General features: G+C 49.5%; 4 protein-coding genes across 20 annotated transcripts; 1 reads left to right on the forward strand and 3 right to left on the reverse strand.

Annotated features, from left to right (window-relative positions):
- Nucleotides 1-125: 125 nt before the first annotated feature.
- Nucleotides 126-5,018, reverse strand: CIART (circadian associated repressor of transcription). Of its 9 annotated transcripts, none has more exons than XM_080801573.1 (6): nt 4,832-5,018; nt 2,824-3,249; nt 2,580-2,655; nt 2,271-2,349; nt 2,049-2,160; nt 126-787 (listed from the first exon to the last, which is right to left on the reverse strand). In XM_080801573.1, exons 2-6 carry the CDS (start codon nt 3,187-3,189, stop codon nt 275-277), a joined length of 1,146 nt encoding a protein of 381 aa, XP_080657699.1. In that variant the 5' UTR covers nt 3,190-3,249; nt 4,832-5,018; the 3' UTR covers nt 126-274. The 9 variants fall into 9 exon arrangements, with proteins under 9 accessions (XP_080657699.1, XP_080657701.1, XP_080657698.1 ...); XM_080801575.1 differs by lacking the exon at nt 4,832-5,018 and adding an exon at nt 3,784-3,941 and having other exon boundaries at nt 2,824-2,995; XM_080801572.1 differs by lacking the exon at nt 4,832-5,018 and adding an exon at nt 3,842-3,925.
- A 487-nt stretch (nt 5,019-5,505) lies between these two features.
- Nucleotides 5,506-12,056, reverse strand: LOC308341544 (uncharacterized protein C1orf54). 5 transcript variants are annotated; one of them, XM_080801590.1, is made up of 7 exons: nt 11,877-12,031; nt 11,412-11,470; nt 10,107-10,190; nt 9,398-9,456; nt 8,887-8,997; nt 6,259-6,360; nt 5,506-5,584 (listed from the first exon to the last, which is right to left on the reverse strand). In XM_080801590.1, the coding sequence occupies exons 2-6, from the start codon at nt 11,455-11,457 to the stop codon at nt 6,262-6,264; spliced, it is 399 nt and encodes a 132-aa protein (XP_080657716.1). In that variant the 5' UTR covers nt 11,458-11,470; nt 11,877-12,031; the 3' UTR covers nt 5,506-5,584; nt 6,259-6,261. The 5 variants fall into 5 exon arrangements, with proteins under 5 accessions (XP_080657716.1, XP_080657719.1, XP_080657715.1 ...); XM_080801593.1 differs by lacking the exon at nt 6,259-6,360 and having other exon boundaries at nt 11,877-12,056; XM_080801589.1 differs by lacking the exon at nt 11,877-12,031 and having other exon boundaries at nt 11,412-11,555.
- A 1,772-nt stretch (nt 12,057-13,828) lies between these two features.
- APH1A (aph-1 homolog A, gamma-secretase subunit) lies at nt 13,829-17,482 on the forward strand. Its single transcript, XM_080801588.1, has 7 exons — nt 13,829-14,140; nt 14,694-14,864; nt 15,044-15,117; nt 15,355-15,477; nt 15,631-15,758; nt 16,206-16,329; nt 16,665-17,482. Exons 1-7 carry the CDS (start codon nt 14,028-14,030, stop codon nt 16,727-16,729), a joined length of 798 nt encoding a protein of 265 aa, XP_080657714.1. The 5' UTR covers nt 13,829-14,027; the 3' UTR covers nt 16,730-17,482.
- On the reverse strand, nt 17,361-24,175 carry CA14 (carbonic anhydrase 14). 5 transcript variants are annotated; one of them, XM_080801583.1, is made up of 12 exons: nt 24,054-24,175; nt 23,693-23,793; nt 21,601-21,621; nt 20,522-20,701; nt 20,016-20,158; nt 19,695-19,790; nt 19,442-19,508; nt 19,123-19,280; nt 18,902-19,022; nt 18,636-18,656; nt 18,439-18,523; nt 17,361-18,319 (listed from the first exon to the last, which is right to left on the reverse strand). In XM_080801583.1, the coding sequence occupies exons 2-12, from the start codon at nt 23,745-23,747 to the stop codon at nt 18,256-18,258; spliced, it is 1,011 nt and encodes a 336-aa protein (XP_080657709.1). In that variant the 5' UTR covers nt 23,748-23,793; nt 24,054-24,175; the 3' UTR covers nt 17,361-18,255. The 5 variants fall into 5 exon arrangements, with proteins under 5 accessions (XP_080657709.1, XP_080657710.1, XP_080657713.1 ...); XM_080801584.1 differs by lacking the exon at nt 21,601-21,621; XM_080801587.1 differs by lacking the exons at nt 18,636-18,656; nt 21,601-21,621.
- Between the last annotated feature and the right edge of the window lie 385 nt (nt 24,176-24,560).

Below are 24,560 nucleotides of genomic sequence, written 5' to 3' on the forward strand. Positions count from 1 at the left end.
TATATATATATATATATATATAAAAACTTGCTGGAGCTCACTGTCACAAACATTCCCACCCCCTTTCTCCTCTGCAGCTCTGAGGATCGATACTGGTATTTGGAGAAGAAAGTTGCAACTTCCTTCATTCAACAAACTGTTTAGGTATAAAATGTCTTTAATCAAAAAGGACTTCTCTTCCCCCAACACAAATGCACACATTAAAAGTAAAAAAAGAATAGATGAGAGAGACATATATTTACACAAATCAGAAACCACAGTCTCAAGTCCTGGATTAGGGGTTGAGAGAATGGACATCAGGAGCAACTGGAGGATGGCTTCTCCGCTGCTCTAGATGTCCCACAGTCATCTCTCTGGCCATGGTGGGTAGACTAGGACCAGATCGGGTACAGCCCCAGTCTGGTGGCAGAGTTACTGGCAAACGGTGGCAATGAGGTCCATCTCCAGAGAGTTTCTTAGGATCACCAGGGATGACAGGAGACGCTGTGGTGGGTGGAACTGGAGTGGCTGGGGCAGAGTGGGTGAAGGGCTGGACAAAAAGGATGACACCAATGCTGGCTCCAGTGCCTAAAGGACCATGGCTAAAGGAAATGGTACCTGGGGAACTGAGGGGGGGGTTGCAAATTGGAGTGGTGTGGATCCAAGTCAGGTGCATAGTTGGCCATTCAGTGAGATGCCAAGGCTGCTTTGGTTTCAACAGTAGACGTCCTAGCTGTGTCTGGTCTGTCTTTTCCATGGGAGGTGCAGGAGAGGAAGCAGCTGAGGAACTGTGGTGGCTTGGAAAATGCTAGAAAGGGGAGACAAGAAGAAAAAAAAAATGTGAGAGAGCTTTCAAATTAACTCCACTTGGTTGCTTAAAACTTTTCTTTCCCTGGGGACTCTGTTTGCAATGGAAACATACCTCGTTTTATGCAACAGCTCATTTTCTGCTAGGCAATGATTAAAAGTTTTAATAACCTAATTATACTTTCACTTACTGAACCAATACTTGAAGGCTTGTTATGTACTACACACTATATCAGGCACTGGACATTCAGACAGGCAAAATAAAACAAACAGTATAGGTTCTCACTGTTTATAAAATAATTCGTTTTGGAGCTTCTTTCTTAAAAGTTTATTTTTAGTTGGAATCATCATTCACCAATTTCTGTATTTTAAATTTTAATTTCCCTTTGTTGAGTTTCTTAAATGTAAATTAATATGCAGGCAACATCCTCCTGCTTATTTTTTTTAAAGATTTTATTTATTTGACAGAGACACAGTGGGAGAGGGAACACAAGCTGGAGGAGTGGGAGAGGGAGAAGCAGGCTCCCCGCTGAGCTGGGAGCCCAATGTGGGGCTTAGAGTTCCTGGCTCGATCCCAGGGTACTTAATGACTGAGCTACCCAGGTGCCCCTGCTTATTTTTAAATGAGTTATCCTCAAAGCAATAATAACTATGGTTAATAGAATACAAGAAGGACTGTCCATTATCTATAGGAGATTTTACCCTCCCTGTCATTCGAGGAGATAATAAATATCCTATTATTTGAAGGCACAAAAAAACAGGTCACTTCCACACAGGTCCTTCTATGCATGCATGACAGCCCTCCTCCTCTCCCAGTGATATACTTGTTATGACCAGTCCTTGAAGCCCACCTTTCCAGAGGATTTGGTACAAGGATACTTGGGTAGGAGTAAAAAGAGGGAGAAGGAAAGAGTTTTAGGGCAACAGAGAAGAAAGGATTTGTAGAGAAAAGCTAAGGACTCTTCCTGCATGACTCATTTGGCCAGGTGAGAAGCCTTCTGTATCTATGCAGAAAGCAAATAAGCTGCAACATGAAGGACAGGGTTAAACTTCATGGAGTTCTTTGTAGTGGTCAGAACAAAACAGAACAAAAACCATACAGGAATCAAGACAGTGTAGGAAGGTGAGGCATTCCCTCCCATGAAAAGAAACCTGTTGGAAAAGAGGAAAAAGACTCAAGAGAAAACAGAAGGAACCCATTTCCGCAGGTACACTTTGTTTCCTTATTTCCCCACCTCCCTCTCAGTTTTATAAGTTCTCACCTTGGTCAGCTGATGCCTGCTATTACCCAGTGAAGACTTCTGTGCAGCTATATGAGGAAACCAAGTCTTTAACATCCCTTCTACCTGTAGCAAGGTTCCTAGGTAACGTTCCCTGTGAAAAAGACATTTCTTTAAAAAGCCATTAAGTGTGAAAAAGCAACAAGACAGGATTATAGATAACTCTTTTTATGGAGTACTGAGGAAAGAACCAGAGGAACTTACCCCATCTGTGGCTTCTGCAAAACACCTACAATACGCTGGATTCTATCCATTGCCACACTCTGCTGGAAACTGCTCAATCCTGGGGTCAGGGAGAGAGAAAGACATCAAGGGTTGAGATTCAAGAATTTCATCACGGAAAGGAAGGGCAGAATAGGGTTAGAATAAATGCACCTAAAGAAATTAAATCACAGATGCAGAAAGGTAATAATGTAACCTATGAAGATTTAAGAGAAATACACATTTAAAACATTGAGAGAAAGAGAAAGAGATGAACCTAGCCCAGATAATTGCAACTAATCAGATAACTACCTCTCTCAAATCGACCCATCTTCAGCCCATTCAGTAGGTCTGTGAGAGGGCGAATGAATCCTTGAAGCTCTTTACACTGTAGGAAAACAGGACAAAGGCTATGAGAGGACTGAGAATTGCCCATACAGTACTGTTCCTCCCCACCTCCAAATCTGGGAACCAACACTATCTTCATAGGGTCCTTACTAACAATCTGGGTACTAAGTCATTCCAGTATTGTCTCCTTTCTCCTGCTTTCTCTTACCTTCTGAGCAAAAAGCAGGTCTCCTTCTGTAGTACAACCTTGGATGTTTATGTTGGGCTGTAATTCACCATCTCTTGATCTTTTGACCCCAGATCCTGCCAAAGGAGATGCCAAGCCCCGCTGTTCCAAGTGAGATACTGTATGTTGGTTGCTGGAAACCCTGGGCCGTTGCCTGCAGCGGATAGGACCAGGGCTGGGCCGAGAACCTCCCCTTTGCCCAACAGGGTCGGACCTGGGGTCATGGGTCCCCTTGTCCTCCCCCTCACTATCGGAGGGGTGGCCAAAGTCACTGTTCACTGGGGAGGTGGAAAAAGAGGAAGAGAGAGAGTAGGAAGAACAGGAAGAAACGCTAGCTGGAGAATCCATAGGTTCAGAAGCAGGGGCTGGAGAGCAACTCCCGGAGTACCCAAAGATCGGAACCTGCAACTGAAGAGCAAAGCGAGGGAGTTTGTAACCATAACCTGGAAATTAGGAAATGGATTGGGAGACTGGGGTGTACTGTGTGGGACGGTAATACCTCTTCTCTCCTCCCCAGCATTACATGTCTCAGAGACAATAGAAAAAGTCATCTCCTTCTGCCCGCCCCCCCCCCCCCCCAGTTAAGAACCTGGACTGCCCCTCTGGCTTCCGCAGAACAGTTTCTCAGTATGATACAGACTGTTCTTCCCTCCCCTCTGTTCAGAGTAAATTAACCGACTTGACACCATCCCCTGACAGTTGTTCGCCGGGTCTTTTCCCAGCCTGACCCTGCAGTGAGGGCTACTGGAGAGCCCTAAATCCCCGGTAACCCACCCAGCCGTACGGACGAGTGACCCCGTAGGGACCACTCCCCACAGGACCCTCACGCCTCTTCCCAATCTTTCTGATCCGGATCCCTGAGCCGGGACCCTCTACAGTCGCGTTTGCCACGTGATGCTATCCTTCCCAATACCAAGATCTGCTTTCGGTCCCCAAACTTACTCCCTCCGGGTCTGATCCTCTCGCGCGGATCGCTTCCTTATCCTGCAAGCCGCCTCACCTGTACCGATCCGCTCAGCCCAGGCTGTCTCCTGCTCCTTCTCTAACTCTGCGGGTCTCCTCTGCCCACCTCCGCCTCTCTCCCACTGGGTCCCGCCCCTTCTCTCCCCCCTCCCCGACACGTGCGGCTGGGCACGTGCCTTCCCCCTGCGTACACAGACCTCGCACCCTCATTGGCCGTCTAGCCGGTGGCACGTGACTCTTGTAACTGAAGTCCACATTCCATTTGCTACAGCCTACAGGGGCTCGGCCAATAGAGACCCAGGTAGATGACGATTGGCTGGAAGGGAAGAATTCCGTGCCCCGCCCCTACATGCGGCTTGCGAACAGGACCCGGTGATGAGAAAAGGAGGAGGACGGGAAAAGAGTGGAAACGGGCGGAGCCCGTGGCGTTAAATAGGATGATGGTGGGCAGAAGACGTGCGGTTGGAGTGTGCAAACTGGTTGTGAGATCTGCGGCTCGCATGTTGCGATGTGGGACTCCGGGCTCCTCCTCGGTAGCAGCGCCCCCCCCCCGCAGCCCCCTCCCCCTCTGAGCGCCTCATCTCACGAGTGCAGCACGTGGAAGCCATCAGCGACTTGAGTCTGCAACGTGTAGTGAGAGAATGGATGTATCCCACTGTGTATCCTCTCCCCCTCTGGGCCGCGCGGCCCTCGTGACTCTCGGGTTTCTGCTTTACCCTCTCCGCCTCCTCCTTCTACAAGTTGGGTGCCTCCTGCCCTGCTGGGTGAGGAGGGTGGGGACTGCCGCCGAGAACACCGCGTCCTCTCGCGCACTCCCACTGGGGCGGCTCCTCCGGCCCTTTCCTTACATAACCCGCCACGCACGTTACCAGCTCAGATGCCAGCCAGCCAGGACTCTAGAGGTCAAAGCCGAACTCGATTGTTCCTGACTTTTCTATCCGGGCTCCTCGGCCCCTGCGCCCTGAATTCTGTGACTCCTAGCGCAGGGAACGGAGTATGGGTAGGTCCCTGATTTCCTAGATCATACCTTTGTCCAGCTTCATTTCCTTTATTTGTTCCCTGGAGAAGATTCGAAAGGCTTGGAAGGAGGGAAGGTGGCGAGTCCGGAGGTGACAGAGTCAGGAATTTACTATTCAGTGCCCCTTGCAGTACTCAAAGTACAGCGCCGCGAAGGAGAGGCTCAGGGACCGAGGGTTGATTCAGGTTGTGGCATCGAAGAGACCGCAAGGGGGCAGCCCAGTTCTGATTAGGGTCTCGAGGACAGAGAGTTAAAGTATGTCCCTGCCTGCCCTAATTAAGCGCTGGAAAAGGCACATTGTTGGGGGTTGGGGGTGTAAGTGGAGGAGGGTGTGAATTTTTAAGATCTATTCTAAGTAGTTTTTAATATTTTACATATGTTTAACAATGTGCTTATTTTATAAAAAGAAAAAAGTGTTCTACATAAACCTCAACTCTCTTTTTCCCGAACACACTGTCTCAACACCATGTTTAATAAAATATTAGAATTAGATGAAATTAACTGTCTGTTGGTGCTCTTCTCCATCCTTCACAACATTTCAGGTTTATTCACAGTCCTAACTATTCCCTCTAATTCTACTGCCACCTAACTCCCTTTCTGATCTACCCTTCCATCCCCATATCCTGGTGCTCTCTTTAGCCTTGTGAGATTAGAACAGACCCTTATGAAGGAGTAGACAGAAACCAGATTATTTCATTTATTTATCTTCCAATTTCCTCTTCCCAAATCCCCATCAAAAGAGTTGTAGCAGCCTTCTTTCTCCTAAAAAAGCAAAGAAAAAGGGAAAAATATGGGGCTCAGGAGGCTCAGGAAGCCCTTCGTGCCACCCCCCCCCATGAAAACTCCCCAGATTTCATATTCTGGGCTAGATTTCCCTCATCTCCTGGAAGATATGTCCCCTCCCCTCCTCACTCCTTCCTCTGGTAAATCTCTTCACCCATAGTTATTTAGAATCCCAATTTTAAATCCCTTTCCTATAGTACAGGCTCTTCCCTCCTTCTTGCCTCCACCATCTCTCCTCTACTTTAGGAACCAGCCACCACCCCTTCTGCTTCTGAACTTTGCCTCTTGACTCTGCCAGGTTGTAGGGCACCTCCCACTATGCCCTCTGGCAACTGCCATATCTTAAACTACCTCCTGGCTGGAACAAGCTTTAATTCCTCAAGGAAATCTGGAGAGGTTTCTTCTGTTTCACCTGCTTCTGCTGTAGGAGGTCCTGAAGTTCTCCCAGTTCAGAAAAAGTAATGACTCTCGTTTGAAAAGTCTTTGCCTCAACATCTCCTAAACCTCTTTAAAATTAGAGAAGATTTTTCTAAACGGGACCCCTTGTCCTTCAAGCAGCAGAGAATTGATTGACCAGGTTGGAAACACTAGCCAGAGATATTTGTAAAAAATTACTTCATGGACTCCCCCAAGGCCAGTGGCTGCACTCTCACCTTCTACATGAAATACATCCCCCCCTGAACGAGGGCCCAGGACAGGAGGAGGGGAACAGGACTCTGCAGACTGGATACAGCATCGTTCAGATCTGGACTCTGCTAAAATACAGACATTCCCCCACGGTAGGCCAGTGTCATCCTTCCTACCATCCCTCCTCCCCCTCTGGAAGGATAGCCATCTCTTTATAACAACCTCAGTGTTTCTTTCTTCTGAGCTTAGAGAAAGATCCAGCTCTCCTCCCCATAACTATGAGGAGTCCTTTCCTCTGTGCCTTTCAGCCTCCTGAGCATACCAGGGAGGGTCAGCTCCATTCAACAATGTGTGTTTTTTTTATCTGTTATGTGCATGACACTATGCTTAGTCACCGCTCTAGGTGCTACAGCGGGAATATAAGTGTGATTAAGACCTTGCTCCTTTCTTCAGAGAGTTTACAATTTAAATGGAGCCTACTATATACCTTAAAATGTTTCCTCGTCCTTGTCATCAATCACCAACTTTCCATTCCTACTGATTCCTCCCATCTGTGTTCAACTATATTCAGGCTACACTTTGATCCTCTTGCCCTTTCTGGCTATTGCTTCTCTTTTTTCATTACCAGATTTCTCAAATAATTGGTCTATATTCTCCCTTACCTTCTTCACAAGGTACTCCCTCTCTAACTCCACAAAAACCTAAATTTTGCTTAACAACTCTAAAACTTCTTTCTTTGGAGCTTCCAATGACCTCCTTTTCTTTGGCCTCTTGGTTGCTTTTTATTGATTATATTAAACTTTATCTTCTAGATTCTATAATACAGACTTGGCTCTCTGCCTACCTCTTCAATCAGTTCTTCTCCATTTTCTTGGCTGATTCCTCTTCCTCCTGCTAACTACAGGCATAGTCATTGGCCTTTGGTCTTCTGTGTGCTGGCTCTATTGAGCTTGTCTACTTTCGTAACTCTGACTTTGCACTTAGAACTGTAGCTCTGATGTAGGTCAGCTACCTTTAGGACACCCACATAGGGTTGTCACCATAAATTCAGCTTGGCCAATACCTAATTTATAACTTCAGTCCTAAACCATTCTGACCTTTTGGTCAGCCATTTTCCCAGACATCCATATTTGAAACTTGTAAGCTATTTCAACTCTCTCCTCATTTATTGTTCATTGCATTTTCTTCAAAATATTTATTTTTCTCCTCTCCATTCAAAATGCTATTTCCCTAGTCCAAGCCTTTAATGGATTGTTTCCAGAATGATGTAAATCTCATGCATCTCTCTCCATTCCACTGCATCCTGCATATAAGAAATAGTTCTTCTTGGGGCGCCTGGGTGGCTCAGTGGGTTAAGCCTCTGCCTTCGGCTCGGGTCATGATCCCAGGGTCCTGGGATCGAGCCCCGCATCGAGCCCCGCATCGAGCCCATCGGGCTCTCTGCTCAGTGGGAAGCCTGCTTCCTCCTCTCTCTCTGCCTGCCTCTCTGCCTACTTGTAATCTCTAGCAAATAAATAAATAAAATCTTAAAAAAAAAAAAAAGAAATAGTTCTTCTAAAATACCACTTTCACTGTATCTTTACCACACTGAAGAACTTACTAGACTCCCATTGTTTTAAGTCCAAACTTCAGCCTGACACTTCGGATTCGCTTGTGATTCAGCCCTATTGCTTTCCCTATGTGAAATTACCAAGCAAATATTAGGAGACTTGTAAAGGTTAATTTTTTTAAAAATTTCCCACTGTTCCTTCCCATACACCTTCTCCTTCAATCATACCTATCCACCAAACATGCCATATTCTATCCCCTCACCAATGCAGCTCTTCCATCTGCCATTCTTCTTTCTAATTGTTTTTCCTACTTTCATAACTTACTGCCACTCAAAAGCTTACAAAGCTTCAAAGTATATCTCACCTTCTAAGAGGCTTCGAGGCAACTCCAGTGTATTCTGATTTCTGTCCTTCCACTGACTAAAACACTTGCCTATGTCAGATGCTCTCAGATATATATGTAATTGAACATGGTTATGAACCTTTTCATTTTGTCCTAAATGTTTTGTAACTGTGAATTGAATTTTATAAATACTTTATCAAAAATATCATAGATTTCCTTTCTATCATCAGCAGAATCCTTCATAGTGGGTGGTCATAGGTTACATACACATTTAAGTACTATTGAACTGAAATTTAACTGCACCAAACCTTTCCAGTTTTCTGAATACAGGGTTAGTATTAAATTTCAATGAAGGGGCCCCTGGGTGGCTCAGTCAGTTAAGCGCCCAGTTCTTGGTTTCCGCGCAGATCATGATCCCAGGGTCCTGGGATTGAGAGCCCCATGTCTGCTCCACACTCAGCAGGGAATCTGCTTGAGGATTCTCTCAGCCCTGCTTCCCCTGGCACGCACACACACACACTCTCTCTCTCTCAAATAAATAAATAAATAAATCTTTAAAAAAAAAAGGCAACTAAACAAAATCTCAGCAAGAGGTATGACGGCCAAGCTGAGCTAGACACCTGCATTGCTATATTAGTTATTTGGTTCCTTCTTCCACCGAAGCCTATTATTTCAGCCCTCCCTCTGTTCTCTGTCACCAGCCCTGGGATCTGCCACTGCCCCCTACCCCCGCCCCACCCCGCCATCCCCAACCCACTTACTGGTTCCGTTGTCATTGGTTTCACTGTTTCCGGTTTCTGAGTGTCTGCACCTTCTGTTTCATGACTAATGGTAGTCTCTGCTGCTTCCCTTACCTCCTTATCCAACCTGTTCTGCCCTCAGTAGGATCAAGAAACACAGAGTTATCATTGCTTCCATCCAACATCCTCAGAGTTTTTCTGTTTAGACTCCTTCTCTCCTGCACCCCCATCCCCCAAAACTTAAGCTCAGGGATCCTCCCTATTTTACGTTTGCATGGATTATGTACCCTATCCCATCACCAATTCCCCAGAGTCAAGGTGTGCCCCTCCCTCTCAATGTCTTCGCAAACCTACTGAGTTCTGGTTTTATTCTCTTCTCCAACTGTGGTTAACATGTCTGCTTTGGGCCTCTTTCCCAGTTCCATTTCACTAACTTATTTGCATTCCTGCTAATCATTTATATTTTGACATTGCCCAGTTCTTTTTTTAACTGTTAACTATCCCGACCATCTTAGATGTAGAGGTTACTCACCAGTCTGTCCTCAGATTCAAACATGGAGTAATCAACAGTGAAATTTGCACCAAAGTCATCTGGGGAGGAGAAAAAAAATCAGTAGTGACAAATGAAAAAGGTAGCAGTAGGTCAAGAAATGGAAGGAGGAAGAAACTGCTCAGAATACTTTAACTTGCTCAAGTTGCAAAATTTACTGGTGTAATCTAATTCTAATGAACTTGAATCTTTTTTTTTTTTTTAAAGATTTTATTTATTATTTATTTGACAGAGAGAGATCCCAGTAGACAGAGGCAGGCAGAGGCAGAGAGAGAGAGAGGGAAGCAGGCTCCCCGCTGAGCAGAGAGCCCGATGCGGGACTCGATCCCAGGACTCCGAGATCATGACCCGAGCCGAAGGCAGCGGCTTAACCCACTGAGCCACCCAGGCGCCCTAATGAACTTGAATCTTAATAATGTTTTTGAATGTATCTACATTTATGTTTTCAACCTGGTATTGAAAATAATTTACAAATTTGAAAATCTTCAAATTGTTTCAGCTGGTTTCCAAAGAATTGAAAATCACTAGCTTGAGAAATAACATTATGAGGCTTGATAAGGGCTTTGCTCATAGCCTAATTTCTCTCTGATCTAGTTGTTCCCATTGCAAAGAGAAAGGCAAAGTCTCAGAACTAAATATCCCCAAAACCTCTGTGCATCCTGCTATAGCTCAGAGCCTTATACATACTCACCATAATTGGGGGTGACTGTGTAATAATAGACCACCTGATAATAATCATCCTCTTCCAGTCCTTCTTCATCCTCATATTCTTGTCCTATGGGGACAAGGACTAGAAGTCAGGGAGCATCTGGAACTCCTTAGCAAGAGAAGGACACCAGAAGGTGACCTCAGCTCTATCAATTTCTTTTCTCTCTGCCTCCCCCTCCAAGGATCTTACTATCTCACTGCCTCTAAACCCTTCTCAGTCTTTGGGGCTCCTTATCTATGATGAGGGCTGTTACTCCATGCCCTTTCAATTTAGGAACTCCTAGAGAGAAAACAGATCCCTTCACATTCTGTAAACCCAAAATGAGAGCTAAAGCTAAAAAAGATAGGAAGCAGAGGTGCCAGCAAAGAAGAACTCCAAATCGCCTCCCCAGTATTCTGCACACCATATTGGATTTGTGAGAGCCCTCCTCTTCTTGGTGTGTCTCACACATAACACAAACACACACCCTTAGGCTTTTGGACTTGGGTTTTAGTTCCGGATTCACCGCTAACTAGCAGAACAATCCTGAAGAAGTCACTTAACATCCGCTCTCTTTAAATGAGTCAGCTGGACTAAATGACCCATCTGCATTAGTTTTTCTTCCTTCCCAGGACTAAAAATATGTGGGTTTGGCATGATTAGATCAAGGACTCCAGGCCTCCAAACTACACATTTCCCTAAGCTCCTTGAATGCTCTCCCCGAACCCCAGGCAATGACACACGAATCTGGAGGAAAAGGAAACAATGAGAGTACCTGGCAGCCTGGGAACAAAGGAGGGAAAGAGCCAAGTTACTTTTGGGACTCTCTCCCGGAGGGAAGCCAGTTCTCCACTACCCTAAAGGCCACCGCCCCCATTTCTGTTTCCTTACTAATATAACGGTTTTTCTCTAGCCCTCTGGGAAAGAAGATACCCCCGCTTCTCTCACCAGTTTCAGACTGCCCCACCTTCCAGGAGCCCACCTCTCTCCTCCACCCTCTCTGGAGTCCCTCTCCATCTTACTCAACTCTGGTGATGGAGAGCTAAGGTCACTCTTGTTAGGACCTCCAAGTATCTGGGGCTCCATCCACATCAGCTGTCTCTTCTTTGACAGGACTCTGCTTTCCTCCCCTTTTCCTGGCTCTATGTTCCAGATCCTTCCCCCTGCCCCCAACTGGACTCTGGCACAGATGGGTGTTATCACTCTCCATCAAATTGCGCCTCTCACCCTCGGCTCATTTTTATTTTCTCCCACCCCACTTATCATAGAAGACCTGGCCCAAGAGCTCAAAGAGAGAAGTGAACTTACCTAGGATAAGTTGCACAGCAAGGATGGCTACGAAGAGGACATCCATTCTGGATTCTGCACTATTGTTGTGAAAGTAAAAAAGGAAATTACAGAGTTTCTCACCAAACTTACCCCGCCTTCTGCCCTCCTCCAACGCTGCAGCAACTCTTCTCCCAGGGGGTTGAATTCCCCACCCACTTGCTGACGGACTAGATCCTCAGTTGTGACTGGTCAGCCAGATCTGCCCAGGTTAAGAGAGGCAAAGTGGGTTTTGAGGTGAATGGGTGCACTGAATTCCCTAGCCCTAGAGTAGATCCATTCAGGACTCCTGAGGTGGCCACCACCAAGACAAGCTAACAAACAAGCAAAAAGCCAAATCAAAACAAAAAACCTCAGCTGGCCTAGGAACTTCCTGTCTCCCCTCCTCTCCTTCCCTCCTCAGTCCTCACAACAAGATCCCCCTCCTTCTCACTGTCCCTGACTTACCATCACCAAGCAGACTTGAGGCTTATGTAGTCTCTCTTCACAGGCAAAATGTGAGGAAGGGATGAGCATTTTTTCTGGACTGAAAAAAATTCCCTCTCCTCTGCCTATCTTGGATTATAAAGTACACGAGCAATATCAACATCATTGTCTGATACTCAAAGCACTTACTGCATTACTTCTGATAAAAATCTCTCAGCCAAGGCTAGTTATTTCCTCTCTAGTGAGTACTGACCTCATTTCATTTCTTTCTCTACTTTCTGGATACAGGATGGAAGAAGGGAGGAAACAGCCTCTTTCCCCGTATAGATGCCCCCGTCCTTCTCCCACTTTCAGTCATTTGGTATGTTTCCTTCATTCCAGCCCACGGGGATAGAGGTCATCTCACTGTTTTCTCTGCTTTTATATTTCCCCTTTTCATTTCATTCAACTCAGAAACATTTAGTAACATATATGCTAGGCCTGGTCTGATAGGCAATGCAGGGACTACTGGCAAGGGGATGAGAGTCGTTATGTTTTTTAAGAGGAAGTTGATACGCTTCTATTCAACATCTACTAAGAGCCAGGTGCTATGAGGGTCTCTGTGGAACCACCTGTGGACAAGACAGGTTTAGGTGCCTGCTCTCATCAGTCAGAAGGTGCTGTGGTAATAGCTCAAAGGAGAGATAAGAAAAGTTGTCTCACTCCTATCTCTTCCCCTGACTCAGCCTGTTAGGCTCGGAAGCAAGACCTACTGGAGTTTTGAGCACTGGCCAGGATGTTTCCATTCTCTCAGCCTTTTGGGGGCGGGGGGGGGGGGGGATTTGCTTTATTGTGGTGTTTTCCATGTAAATCTACACAACCTATTCCTTCAGCTCCTTTTAAGAATTTCCCGGAAAAAAATGTAAAATCTTTATGTGGATGTACCCATATGCATTAAGTCATAAGTCATTTCCAGGAAAGAAAGGAAGCCTGGTTCTCTTTGAACAGTTTCTGTAGTTTTTTGGTACTTTGATAGTCTCTCAAAAACAATTTTCCAGATGTCCTCACTTTCCCATCCTAGTACTCTTTTACTTAAATATCCTTCCTAAAGGCAGACCCTAGCCCCATCCAAATGAGGTTACAATACCCTCTTCTCCTACTTTAATCTCACTGTGATACACACAGCCACTGTGCCTTCCGCCAGCCTAAGGAAAAGACACCACCGGGGTTCATTTTCAGAAAATAAATGGAGGAAGTGTGACCTAAAAGGAACTGTGTGACTTGGCTGGTGTGTGTGTATGTGTATGTGTGTGTGATTTTCCTTCAACCCCATAGCTCGAATTGCTTTTTTACAAACAGTCTTAACTTTGAATCTTAACACCAAAGCCCAAGTAACCTCCTTCCTAACATTGCTTCCCAGGCTCCTATTCTTCTGATTCACTGGTCATGACAGATGAAGGCTTCATTAGCGATATACCCACGGAATTGCATGTTTCCTATACTAGCCTGCTAAAAGAATCTTACTTTTAAGTCTAACCTTCATCTCTTAGGCAATAGCTCTAGCCCATTTCCTCTCATTCAAGTAAGAACAATACCCGTCCCTATCTCCCTGCACCCTCTATCCTGTGCTTCTTTGTATTTGCCCTTTAGGTTCCAACAGGATCTTCCCCTCACCCCCCGCCACCCCTGCAGCTCTTCACGAAGACGTAGAATTGCTACCACTCTTCCACAAAATAACGAAAGGAAGCCGCAGGCAAGGCCCAACGGGACCCAGGAACCCAGGCCAGTCCCAACCCACTCCCTTCTTTGACCGGCTCGAGCCACTCCCAGAACGCCTGTTGAAGGCTCAGTAGGGCAGAAGGACTACAACTCCCAGCAGGTAGTACTGCCCCGCCCCCGCAGCTCCGCCCCCGCCGAGTCTCCATTGGCCTTCGGTGGGTGGGGATTGGATGGGAGGTGGCCATGGGGCTGCGGCAGGGGTTTGTTCCCTCTTCGGCTTCCGTAGAGGAAGTCGCGCGGACCTGTATCTGGGGTTTCGTTGTCCCCCCTCCCCTTCCCCGGGGTCCGGGGGTGACATTGCACCGCGCCCCTCACGGGGTCGCGTCGCCACCCCAAGCGGACTCCCCAGCTGGCGTCCTGCCCCCATCCACCCCTCTTGGCCAGGCTTTCCACTCCGCCCCCAGCTGCCCAGCCATGGGGGCCGCGGTGTTTTTCGGATGCACTTTCGTCGCTTTCGGCCCGGCCTTTGCGCTTTTCTTGATCACTGTGGCTGGGGACCCCCTTCGCGTCATCATCCTGGTCGCGGGGTGAGTAGGGGGTCGAGGAGACGCGGGAGGGCGCCAGAGAGAGAGAGAGATATCCGGAAGGGGCTGGGCAAGCTTGGGAGCCTGAGTTGGGGGAGACAAGTCGGAGGTGAAGATTGGAAAGCGTCGAGTCAGGGGTGTAGATGATTTGCCCTTTCCCGCAGTTGGTTTCCGCCTTCCAGGGATTGCACAGATTCCTCCTATACTCCTCCCGGCGACGTCAGAGGAGGCCCAAGGCCAAGACTCGTGAGGGGGGTGTGCTGACCTCCGGCGGCCTACGGGAGGATCCGGGAATGGATACCTCTCGCTACTGCGCGCGTACATTCTGGCTTTCATCGCTCTGAAGACTCATTAATCAGATTTCTATCCCTTCCCCTGCGTCCAGATCCCTGTATGACTCCCTTGGTGGAGACACCGATCCTGTCTCCTCCCAGTCTCCCTGACCATCCGGAAGTCTAACTTCCACTTTCCATGCTGCAGCCTTGATTGGTTCCCCTCCTTGATTTCTCTGGCTCTCCCTACCCTGACCTCTCTGATTGCCCTTGTCTTTCCTCAGGGCATTTTTCTGGCTGGTCTCCTTGCTCTTGGCCTCTGTGGTCTGGTTCGTCTTGGTCCATGTGACCGACCGGTCAGATGCCCGGCTCCAGTATGGCCTCCTGATTTTTGGTGCTGCGGTCTCCGTCCTTCTACAGGAGGTGTTCCGCTTTGCCTACTACAAGCTGCTTAAGTAAGAAGATGGGATGGTTCCGAGGGGAGAAGGGCAGAGGACTGCACTATGAGAAGTGGGGCAAAATGCTGGTTGGTGGGTTTGGAAGAGGAGGAACTAAGGGAGGACGTTAGAGGGAAAGGAGCATTCCTGCCCTCCCTCATATTTCCCCTACCCCACCCCACCCTGCCCCATCTCAGGAAGGCAGATGAGGGGTTAGCATCGCTGAGTGAGGACGGAAGATCACCCATCTCCATCCGCCAGATGGCCTATGGTGAGCCAAGGGAGAGGGACTGGAGGAGGGAATTGGACACCCCCCCCCCTCCCAGGGAAGTAAAAAACATCCACGTGTTCTAAGTGGCTGCTGCTTTTCCTTCATACCTGACTTCCAAGGAGAGGTGGTCTGGAGGGGAGAGTAGGTGTGGGGGAATTGCCACTGGGAACGGGGCAGGATCACTGGTAATCAGGTTATAGAGATCTGTAACATTGATGAGACCCTCCTTCCCCCCAGTTTCTGGTCTTTCCTTCGGTATCATCAGTGGTGTCTTCTCTGTTATCAATATTTTGGCTGATGCACTTGGGCCAGGTGTGGTTGGCATCCATGGAGACTCACCCTATTACTTCCTGACTTCAGGTAAGGTCTGCTTTCTGGCTTGCCTTCCTGCCCTATCCATCCCTGGCCTTGATCTGGTTTATTAGCCTTCGCTGGGAGACCTCTTTGGCTCAACATCTCAGGAGGCTGGGAGAAGATGAGGGATGCAGCTCATCCCCATCTCCCTCCCTGCAGCCTTTCTGACAGCAGCCATTATCCTGCTCCATACCTTTTGGGGAGTTGTGTTCTTTGATGCCTGTGAGAGGAGACGGTACTGGGCTTTGGGCCTGGTGGTTGGGAGTCACCTACTGACATCCGGACTGGTGAGTTGGGGATACCGGGCCGAGTTAGAGAGAAAAAACTTTAATGGTGAGTGGGATGGAGGGGAGATAGATTCTCACTTCTTAACATTTTAAAATGTACCGGCGGCGGAAAGGTAAGTGTCTAGAAGTCTCTCACCTCAGCATCAGTAGTATAACCTGCTCTGGGGATGCTTTGGGAGGAGTTTGAATGGGTTAGTCCGACTGTCATACAAATGGCTGAGAGGAGCAGGAGGGTCAGAAACCTTTGGGGTAGCTGAAAATCAAAAGTCCTCTTAAACCACATGATGTTGGTGCCCTGAAGGGAAGGATGGGGGAGGGGTGGGGGGTGGGGAGGGTTTGAGTGAGCCACCTGCGGTGGGGGGAGGTTTGGGTCAAAGGCACGAAGAGAATGTGGGGATTAGGCAGAGGGAGAAACTAACTTCTTTTCTACTCTTACCCTATCCCTAGACATTCCTGAACCCCTGGTACGAGGCTAGCCTGCTGCCCATCTATGCAGTCACTGTTTCCATGGGGCTTTGGGCCTTCATCACAGCTGGAGGTTCTCTCCGAAGTATCCAGCGCAGCCTCTCGTGTAAGGACTGACTACCTGGACTGATCGCCTGACAGATCCCACCTGCCTTCCCACTGCCCATGACTGAGCCCAGCCCTAGCCCGGGTCCATTGCCCACCATTCTCTGTCTCCTCGTCGGTCCATCCCACCACCTTCAGGGTTTTGCTTTGTCCACTCATCACCTTTAGTCTCTAGGCTTCACCAGGAGCAGCCTGGGTTCAGCCAGTCAGTGACTGGTGGGTTTGAATCTGTACTTATCCCCACCATTTGGGGACCCCCCTCGTTGTCCAGGACTCCCCATGTGTCAGTGCTCTGCTCTCGTCCTGCGCAAGACTCACCCCCCTTCCCCTCTGCAGGCCGCCGGCAGGAGGACAGTCGGGTGATGGTGTATTCTGCCCTGCGCATCCCACCCGAGGACTGAGGGAACGTGGGGGGGACCCCTAGGCCTGGGGTGCCCTCCTGATCTCCTCGCCCTGTATTTCTCCATCTCCAGTCCTGGACAGTGCAGGTTGCCAAGAAAAGGGACCTAGCTTAGCCGTTGCTGTGGAGATGAAATTAATGGAGGCTCAAGGGTAGATGAGCTCTCAGTTTCCCAGTACCTCCTCCCCAGACTGGGCGTCTTGGTCTTTTTCTCAGGTCTGAGGGGAACCATTTTTGGTGTGATAAAGACCCCAAACTGCCTTTTTCTTTTTCTTTCTTTCTTTCTTCTTTTTTTTGAGTGGGGGAGGGAAGAGGTGTGTTGGAATTCTTCTAACCTCCTTGAACTATATTTTTTCCTCCCCAAATTGCTCCTCATGGTGGGGCTTATATCTATCCACCTTTCCCTTTTGTCCCAGGCCTTGGGGGAAAGGAAGGAAGTGCATGTTTGGGGAAACTGGTATTACTGGAACTAATGTTTTAACCTCCTTGACCACCAGCATCCCTCCCCTCCCCAAGGTGAAGTGGAGGGTGCTGCGGTGAGCTGGCCCACTCCAGAGCTGCAATGCCACTGGAGAAGTCAGACTACCATGACATCAAAGGGAAGGAGGGCAGATTTTTTTCTAGTTTTTAAATGGGGGATGGGAAGGGGGGGTGGGGAGGTTTTCTATAAACTGTACCATTTTCTGCTGAGGATGGCATATCGCATCCTTTTAATCAAGGTGATTGTGATTTTGACTAATAAAAAGGACTTTATAATTGTGGGGGAACTTGGCTTTTAAGGGAGGGGATAACATGTTAATTGAGACCTCTGCCCTCCCACATCTCTTATCCAACCTCCTTCCTTATCTGGCAACCTCTGATTCCTTCCAGCATAGCTTTGGTATGAGGACAGAAATCTGGGCTGGCGCTCTCACATGTCAGGAACTTTGGGTTAAGTATTTTCCAGAGGCAGATCTTCCCTTGCAGGACTGGGGTAAAGAGAGTCATTTACCTATGCTTCTTTTCCCCTGTCCTTTGCCAACCTCTGCCATCTGAGGGATTAAGGAACTCCTCCACTCTCAAGAGCCCCAAAGGAAGACCAGAGGTGGGATTAGAAACTTTCATTTCCAGATATATTGAGCAAAAAAAAAAAAAAATACAACCCCAACAGCAGCAACTCTTTTTCCTAAGGGGAGGTCCTGCCCTATATCTAGGGAAAAAGACATAAAGGTAAGGGAGTGGAGAACTTTGGGAGGTACATCCCCAACTTCCTCCACAGCTAAACACAGTTTGCCATTTGCATTGTCAACACAGGGTTGTCCTGATCTGTACATTTTGAGAGGTTGAAAGCTCTGCTCTTAGTCCACGAACCAGAGCCTGTCCGTGCCTTTCTGTAGGGGCTGTCTGGAGGAAGGAGCTTTCTTTGCCCACTACTCTTACAGCATTTTCTTACCAGTCCCTGCACCTCATTTTAGAAGCTCTCCAATTGGCACAAGGGGAAGGCATCCATGATGTTGGCAATGGGGCAGGGGGCAGGAAGGGGGGGATCTACGCCTCTGTGGCTGGTGCTGAGGTGAAGACCACGCTTTTCCGGTTTCCCAGCCTCTTCTTTCTGGAAGGGGGAATGGTTCATGGAAATTACTAGTGTCCTAGGTGAAACAGATTACAGATAGAATAGAGTGCTTTTCAGTAGAAAAGAAAGGACCGAAGGAATGGAAAGTAGGACCTCACCGGATCTTCCTAGCGATGAAATAAACAGCCAGTAGAAGGCAAAGACAGCCAACCAAGATTCCCACTCCTAGACTCAGCATTTCACCTGGGAGAGACAAACACGGAAGGTGTCATCCAAGAGTGACAAAGATACTGAGACTTTGCCTCGCTCACTGTGGTGCGCCCCCCTGGCCTCCACCTGGTTCAGGGTGTCTTACCTGTAGTATAGGAGGATTGCACTGTAAGGGAAGAAGACGCCAGTCAGTGGGACTTGAGCTCCCCATTCCAGCTGGGAGCAGCACACTATACCTCCATGCTGGGGGAGATCATCACTTGGCACTCAAGGGACTGGTGGTAGTCCTAGTCCAAGCAAGTCCTAGAAACCCCTTCCTCTCCCAGCCTTTCTTGTATTCCCATGGGGCCCTAGTTCCTGTTGCCGTGCCCCCCAATTTCCCATCTCCTTTTCCAAGCCCGGTGCAGTCACCTTGGATGAAAGAAGCAGAGACTGTTCGCTGATTGAGAGGCTGGGGGACTCGGTAGTTCTGCACCAGGAGCTTAGAGGGCTCCTCTTCTGTGGAAAACAACGTCTCCTGAAGCTCTTTCAGCTGAGGAGTAGAAGGGTGGGTTGAGGGGAGAATTGTCACTTTGTGGAGCGGGAAAGGGTCTGAGGTTATGTCCCTGCTGCCTCACTTCTCCACGACTCACCTGTTCCACTGAAATCTGAGCCCTTCTATTGAAGACTGTCCACAGCACACTCTGATAGCAGGGGGGTGTGGTGAGGGAGCCATTGTAGCGAAAGAACTGGTCCCGCCGTGGGGGGAGCAGCTCTCCCACGTTGAAAGGAGGCACCGAAGTCTTCTGATCTGGAGGAGAACAGACTAGGACTCCTCTTCCCCTCACTCTACCCCAGCTTACTTAGATAGAGCTCCCAGAAGCAAAACCCCTGGCCCCTAACTCATTGTCATCCTAGGCCTCATAGGCCTTTTTGGGCAAGTACCCCTGAGGTCCAATCTCACAGGCTCACCTTTATGCCTAATTTCATGCAAGTGACTCAGAATGTGTTCATAAACTGGATTCTTGGTCTCACCCACCTGGAAAGGGAGAGAGTTTGGAATGAGTCCCCGTTTGAAGTATGATGTTCACATATAGAATAAGTTGACAGAGTGGGTTGCTGACTAGCCTAGGGAGGGAGAGCAGCAATAGACATGGGGAGAATAGGACTGAAGGGTGTAGAGAGATTGGAGAGAAACCTGGGAGGGTCTGGGGGGGCCACTGACCTCAATGAGGATGCCCAAGACAGCCAGGCCCTGGGGCTTCGGAGCTGCCTCACTCAAGCTGTCATAGGAATCAGAATCATAATGTACAATGTGGAGCTGAGGGAGGGGAGAGGGAATTAAATCATTTAATGTTTCTCCATTACCCCTTCCCAAAGGCTTTGACTCTAGCCACCACCGCCACCTCCAGAGTGCCCTAAACCTGTCCCATGAAGGTTGGCCTTATTCTCCAAGTATGACTTTCCCCAGTTTCCAGATTCTTCCTTTCCCTGGCACCAAACATGCCAGTCGCTATGTCCCAGTCCACGCTTTGCTCCCCGGTACCTCAGCAGCTGTGGCTTCACTGTTGATCTGGTGCTCTGATCCGCCCAGTGATCCTGTCTTGCCCCAGTGCAGGTGGAGCTGGGCAGCTACATATTTTCGGGGAAGTCCCTCCAGATACATGGTAGAGGGCAGAGAGAGTTGCACTGTGATGACAAGAGAGCAAGCTAGGGTTGGTGGAGGAGTGTGGAGACATTCCTACCCCTCTGATGCCACTGTTCCTTGGGAGACTTGGGCCGGCCTTTTCTGCCTCCGTTCCCCAGTGGCACCCAGTCCTTCCCACCACAGCTTTCCTAGCATATCTCTCCCTTTCTCAGTGAGGATCAAGTTGATGTTATGATGCTAAATCCACCCTGATTGTAGACATTCACTCCCCACCTTTGGCTTTCATACCTCCAGATTTGTAGATGAAGCCTTCTGAGAATTTAGAAGTTAGGCAAATGCTTCTTTTCCCTGACTCCTAAGACTGGAACTGGAGTTTATCCCTCCGTGGAGCCTGGGCTTTTTACCTGTGTGGCCATTATTGTGCAGGTCGAAAGGCTCAGTGCTAGGCCGGTCATATCCATGGGGCTGCAGGGGACGTAACTCAGGATCGAAAGTCACACTGTCTGTCTGGATATTGATGGGGGATTGGGCATTGCTTCCACATTCAGGGTAAGAGGCTGGCCAGTGGTCTTGACCATGTGGGCCTGGTGGAGATTACCATGGTCATTTGTCCTGCCCTCCAAGCCCCAGCCACCCTTCAGGAACTCCCCCCCACCCCAACCTCTGGCGAAGACCCCAGGTGTAGGGCTACGTGGGGAAGGGGTCCCTGGTGGACTTGATGTGGCAGCACCCTTCACCTTCCCTGAGACAGTGATGATTCCCCTGCTTTTCTGATAGATAAGAGTAGTGGCTTTTACTTACCTGTAGTTTGGGGACAAGAAAGCTGAATGAAAGGAAAAGGGGATGGATAGAAAACCTGCATGCCTGGAAAGGTGGGACTAGAGCGGAAGCAGGAAAGCTGGGGAAATAAAATGATCCTAGAATGATTCTTGGGGGCCCCCCTAGGAAATGGCCTGGGGATTCAGTTCCCTCTGCTGACTCTCCACCATTCATTTTTCACTCTCACACAGGACTTTGCATTGACTCTGGAATTTGCTTATTAGTCAGAAATTCAAAGGAATTGAGTCTGCCTCCGTCAGGGTCACCAACTATCCTGCCAGCCTCCTGGACGGACCTCAGACTCTGTCTCAATTCCAGATTAAGTAGGATCTCTGAGGTCAGAAAAAGCAGGAAGTGGTGGATGGGCGGCTAAGATCAGTGTTCCTTTCCCTACCTGGTTTCCTCTCCACCCCAGCTCCCTCATCCCCACACACAGTGACTGAGGACATCACTGGCCTTTCTGCTGAATCCGGAGGTGTGGGATTTGACAGAACCGGGTCTAGGAGTCATATATGTAAAAGGTAGGGCCTGGGGGTCTGGGGGAGGGAGGAGCTGGGGTCGGAAGCTAAAGGCAACTCCCCACCCACTCGAAAGAAGTCTTCCCGGCAGGTGAAGAGGTCCCAGTGCGAAAGGGGTAGCGGAAGGCCCTGGGTTCTGCTCTCACCCTCGTATGTCCAGTGTTGACCTGCAAGGCAGAGAGAGCGGGGTGGCCGCCAGCCCTCTCCCTCCCGCGGACACTGCGCTGCCCCACCTCCCTCTCTTCTTTCCTCACCCTCCTCCCAGAGCATTTCTCGAAGGAAGCCCTGAAACCGGACACCTCGGCGGAAAGGTCGGGGGCCCTATTTAAAATCACCAGCCCTGCGGCGAGGGAGCGTGCTGAGCTGAGGGGGGAGGAGAGAGGAATAGGTAGAGCCCGGAGACTAAAATTAACCCGGACTCAAAAGTGCAGTTTGCCCCGCCCTCCCTTTGCTCCCGCCGGAGCCAAACCAGTCGGACCCTTAGAAGATTAGGGTGAGGTGAGGGTGTGGACAGAGGATTTGGAAGAGAGAGACTAGAACGGGGCAGTGGGAGGGGAGGAAGGTTGTGTCCGGGGGAGAGGGCGGTGGGGGGGGGGCGGAGGACAGATGCTGCTCCCCAGGGGAGAAGAGCCATTATTCATTGGGTCTGAAGCACCCCGTCCGGGCGTGAGGCGAGGCCCTTGGCTGTGAATTAACATTCAAGTTCTTCGGGTCCTCGGAGCTCTAAAGGAAACTTTGCCCTTTACCAGGAGCCTCTGCTCTCTAGATCCCCAGATGGCTAGGGAAGGTGGGAGTTGGGGCAGGGTCCACGCCATGTTGAGGGTGGTGGTGGGTGGGCACCGCCAGCCAGGCTGGCAGACACAGGCTGAAAGTGAGGCATTGTGTGCAGAACAGAGAGCTGCCAACTGGGTCACATGCCAGGCTCCCGTGCAGTCCTATCTCAGGCTGAAAGCCTGAGGTGGGGTGGGGGGGTCTTCTGGTCCAGTCTCACCCAGGGCCAAAGGGCTTCAGCGGGAAAAGGAAGGCCTTCCCGCAGGTTTTCTCTCTGTTATTCCCATTCTAGTTCAAATTCAAGCTCTGGGGAAAAAAAAATCCTAAATTCCTTCCGATCTCTCTCTTGCTCCCTCAAACTCCTCAGACTTCTGAGATATCCTTGATCTCATCCTTGAGCTCTTTTCTCACCCATCCCTTGGTTCAGACAACTCTGAAAGGCAGCCCAAGGGGCAGGACTGGAGGCAGCCTCTCCCTCACCAGCTCCTTGGGACTCTCAGTCAACTTGAATTCCGCAGTCTGGGGCAGGCTCACAGCCTTGCCTTTCCCCTCCCTCCCGCCAGATCCTCAACCTGCTGATTCTTCACCTCTTCCTCTTCTTTCCCTGGTTTTTTCTTTTCCCTCAGATGTACTTTCCAACTCTCCATTTGGCTGGCCCCCTCACTCCTTCATCCTCCCTGCAGTCCCCTTCTGCTCTCCAGGCCCTTGCCCTCACCCTGCTCCTCCAAGGGATCTTAATTACACACCTACTGTGTACCGCTACTGTGCTAGGCATAGGTAACACAAAAATGAGGGGGTAGGGGTCCTGGGGACTCTCTTGGGAGCACCGAGGCCTGTTCTCCTCATCTCCTGGGAGCTTCTGAAAATCCTTTGTAAGCTGTAAAGGGCCCAACAATGTTGACGATTATTGCTACTGCTTTCAGGGAGAGACTGGGAAGGCAGTAGCTCCATAGAATCAAGCGTGGACATTGGCCATGAGGTTCATGAGTGGGGATCAGGGTCTGAGTTAGTCAGGAGGTGCAGGGGATGCCCCCCACCCCCATCAGTCCTCTCTATTTTTTTATTCCCTACCTCCTTGGCTCCCTTAGTTGAGGGAGGTCGGAAATAAAGAAGGCCCAGGAGGGTTGCCTGGGACTAGGCAGTGCAGGAAAGAATGTGGAGAGAATCTGTAGCTTGCAAGGAGATTCCTGCAGTGTGTGTCCACATCCTGTTCCCCAGCTAGCTCCCCAACCCTCCCCCATCCCCACAAACAGCAAGGCTGGATAGGGGAAAGAAGGAAAGTGCTCTTTTTCCCACTCCTCTCTCTTCTCTCACATCCCTGAGTCCATTATTATCCAAGCTCCTAGTCTTCCTTTTATATCTCTCTCCCTCCCGCCCCCCTCCCCTGCTCCCCCCTCTCCATTAAGTAAACCTGGCAGCATATGGACATCAGCACAGACAGACACACAGATATCCAGATGTACCTACCCCCTTCGGCAGCCAGGATCCAAATCACCTCCAGCAGGAGAGTGAAGAACAACATGGTATCCCCGGAATAAGCAGGTACTGGGAGTTTGGGGAATAGAGGGCTAGGGTTGGCCGAGAAACAGTGGGGGGGGAAGAGAAAAAGTGAGAGTGAGAGAGAGAGAAAAATAGAGAAGGGGGGAGGGACAGAGCGGGAAAAAGTGAGAGAGGAATTTCTTGGAGCTGAACTGATTGTATTTATCTCTTTTTCTCTAGCTGTCTCTGTGTCTCTGTGGGCTTCCAGGGGATTTGGTTTTCAGGATAGCGTAGGGTTTGGGGTCCCTGGGACAAATGTCTTGCTTCCTCTCTCTCTTATTTAATCTACCTCTACAGTCTTCACTCCACTTGCTGGCCGGTGACTTCACAATTGCCTCCTGCTTTTAAGGTGGCTCTGGACGAGTGTACGTGGTGGTGGTGGGGTGCTGCCTGGGTTGCTGGCGAACAGCTCCTTAAATAGCCTATTAGGCATGCGGAGCTGGAGCGCGCAGCCGGTTCACGGGGAGCCCTGGCCCTGGCTCAGGAGCGCAGCTGGGGTTTCGCTCTTCCTTCCTCTGCTCTTCTCATGGGCACTGGCCAGGTGGGTGTCCCCTAGAGCAGGCCTGGGGCATGGAAGGAGGGCTTGGGGGTCCAATGCAGGCCCCTGAGGGGGACACTGTGCTCTCATTCCCAGTCTGTCTGGCTTTTCGGAGGAGCAACTCCTCTGGGTGGCCTGGGGTAGAGGGCGGGAAGAACTGCTCCCTGTCCCCTGCAGAAGCGGAGCTGCCCCGGAATGGAAGAGTCCAGAGTTCCGAGATAGGAGTTGGAGACCCAGGTGCAGGTGAAGGATAGGAAG

This window comes from Martes martes (assembly GCF_963455335.1).
Source record: "Martes martes genome assembly, chromosome: 4".
Classification (NCBI taxonomy): Eukaryota; Metazoa; Chordata; class Mammalia; order Carnivora; family Mustelidae; genus Martes; species Martes martes.

What these genes read in the sequence shown, in the direction of transcription:
- CIART (XM_080801573.1), bottom strand. Translation starts at nt 3,189, where the DNA reads ATGGATTCTCCAGCTAGCGTTTCTTCCTGTTCTTCCTACTCTCTCTCT. An exon ending in GATGGGTCGATTTGAGAGAG is followed by an intron (nt 2,350 to 2,579) that starts GTAGTTATCTGA and finishes CCCTGACCCCAG; the next exon opens with GATTGAGCAGTTTCCAGCAG. An exon ending in TTGCAGAAGCCACAGATGGG is followed by an intron (nt 2,161 to 2,270) that starts GTAAGTTCCTCT and finishes TCTTTTTCACAG; the next exon opens with GGAACGTTACCTAGGAACCT.
- LOC308341544 (XM_080801590.1), bottom strand. Translation starts at nt 11,457, where the DNA reads ATGGATGTCCTCTTCGTAGCCATCCTTGCTGTGCAACTTATCCTAG. An exon ending in CACAGTCACCCCCAATTATG is followed by an intron (nt 9,457 to 10,106) that starts GTGAGTATGTAT and finishes TCTCCTCCCCAG; the next exon opens with ATGACTTTGGTGCAAATTTC. An exon ending in TTGAATCTGAGGACAGACTG is followed by an intron (nt 8,998 to 9,397) that starts GTGAGTAACCTC and finishes TACTGAGGGCAG; the next exon opens with AACAGGTTGGATAAGGAGGT.
- APH1A (XM_080801588.1), top strand. Translation starts at nt 14,028, where the DNA reads ATGGGGGCCGCGGTGTTTTTCGGATGCACTTTCGTCGCTTTCGGCCCG. An exon ending in GTCATCATCCTGGTCGCGGG is followed by an intron (nt 14,141 to 14,693) that starts GTGAGTAGGGGG and finishes GTCTTTCCTCAG; the next exon opens with GGCATTTTTCTGGCTGGTCT. An exon ending in CTATTACTTCCTGACTTCAG is followed by an intron (nt 15,478 to 15,630) that starts GTAAGGTCTGCT and finishes CCCTCCCTGCAG; the next exon opens with CCTTTCTGACAGCAGCCATT.
- CA14 (XM_080801583.1), bottom strand. Translation starts at nt 23,747, where the DNA reads ATGTTGTTCTTCACTCTCCTGCTGGAGGTGATTTGGATCCTGGCTGCC. An exon ending in TCAACACTGGACATACGAGG is followed by an intron (nt 20,702 to 21,600) that starts GTGAGAGCAGAA and finishes AATCTCCACCAG; the next exon opens with GCCCACATGGTCAAGACCAC. An exon ending in GCACAATAATGGCCACACAG is followed by an intron (nt 20,159 to 20,521) that starts GTAAAAAGCCCA and finishes TTGTCATCACAG; the next exon opens with TGCAACTCTCTCTGCCCTCT.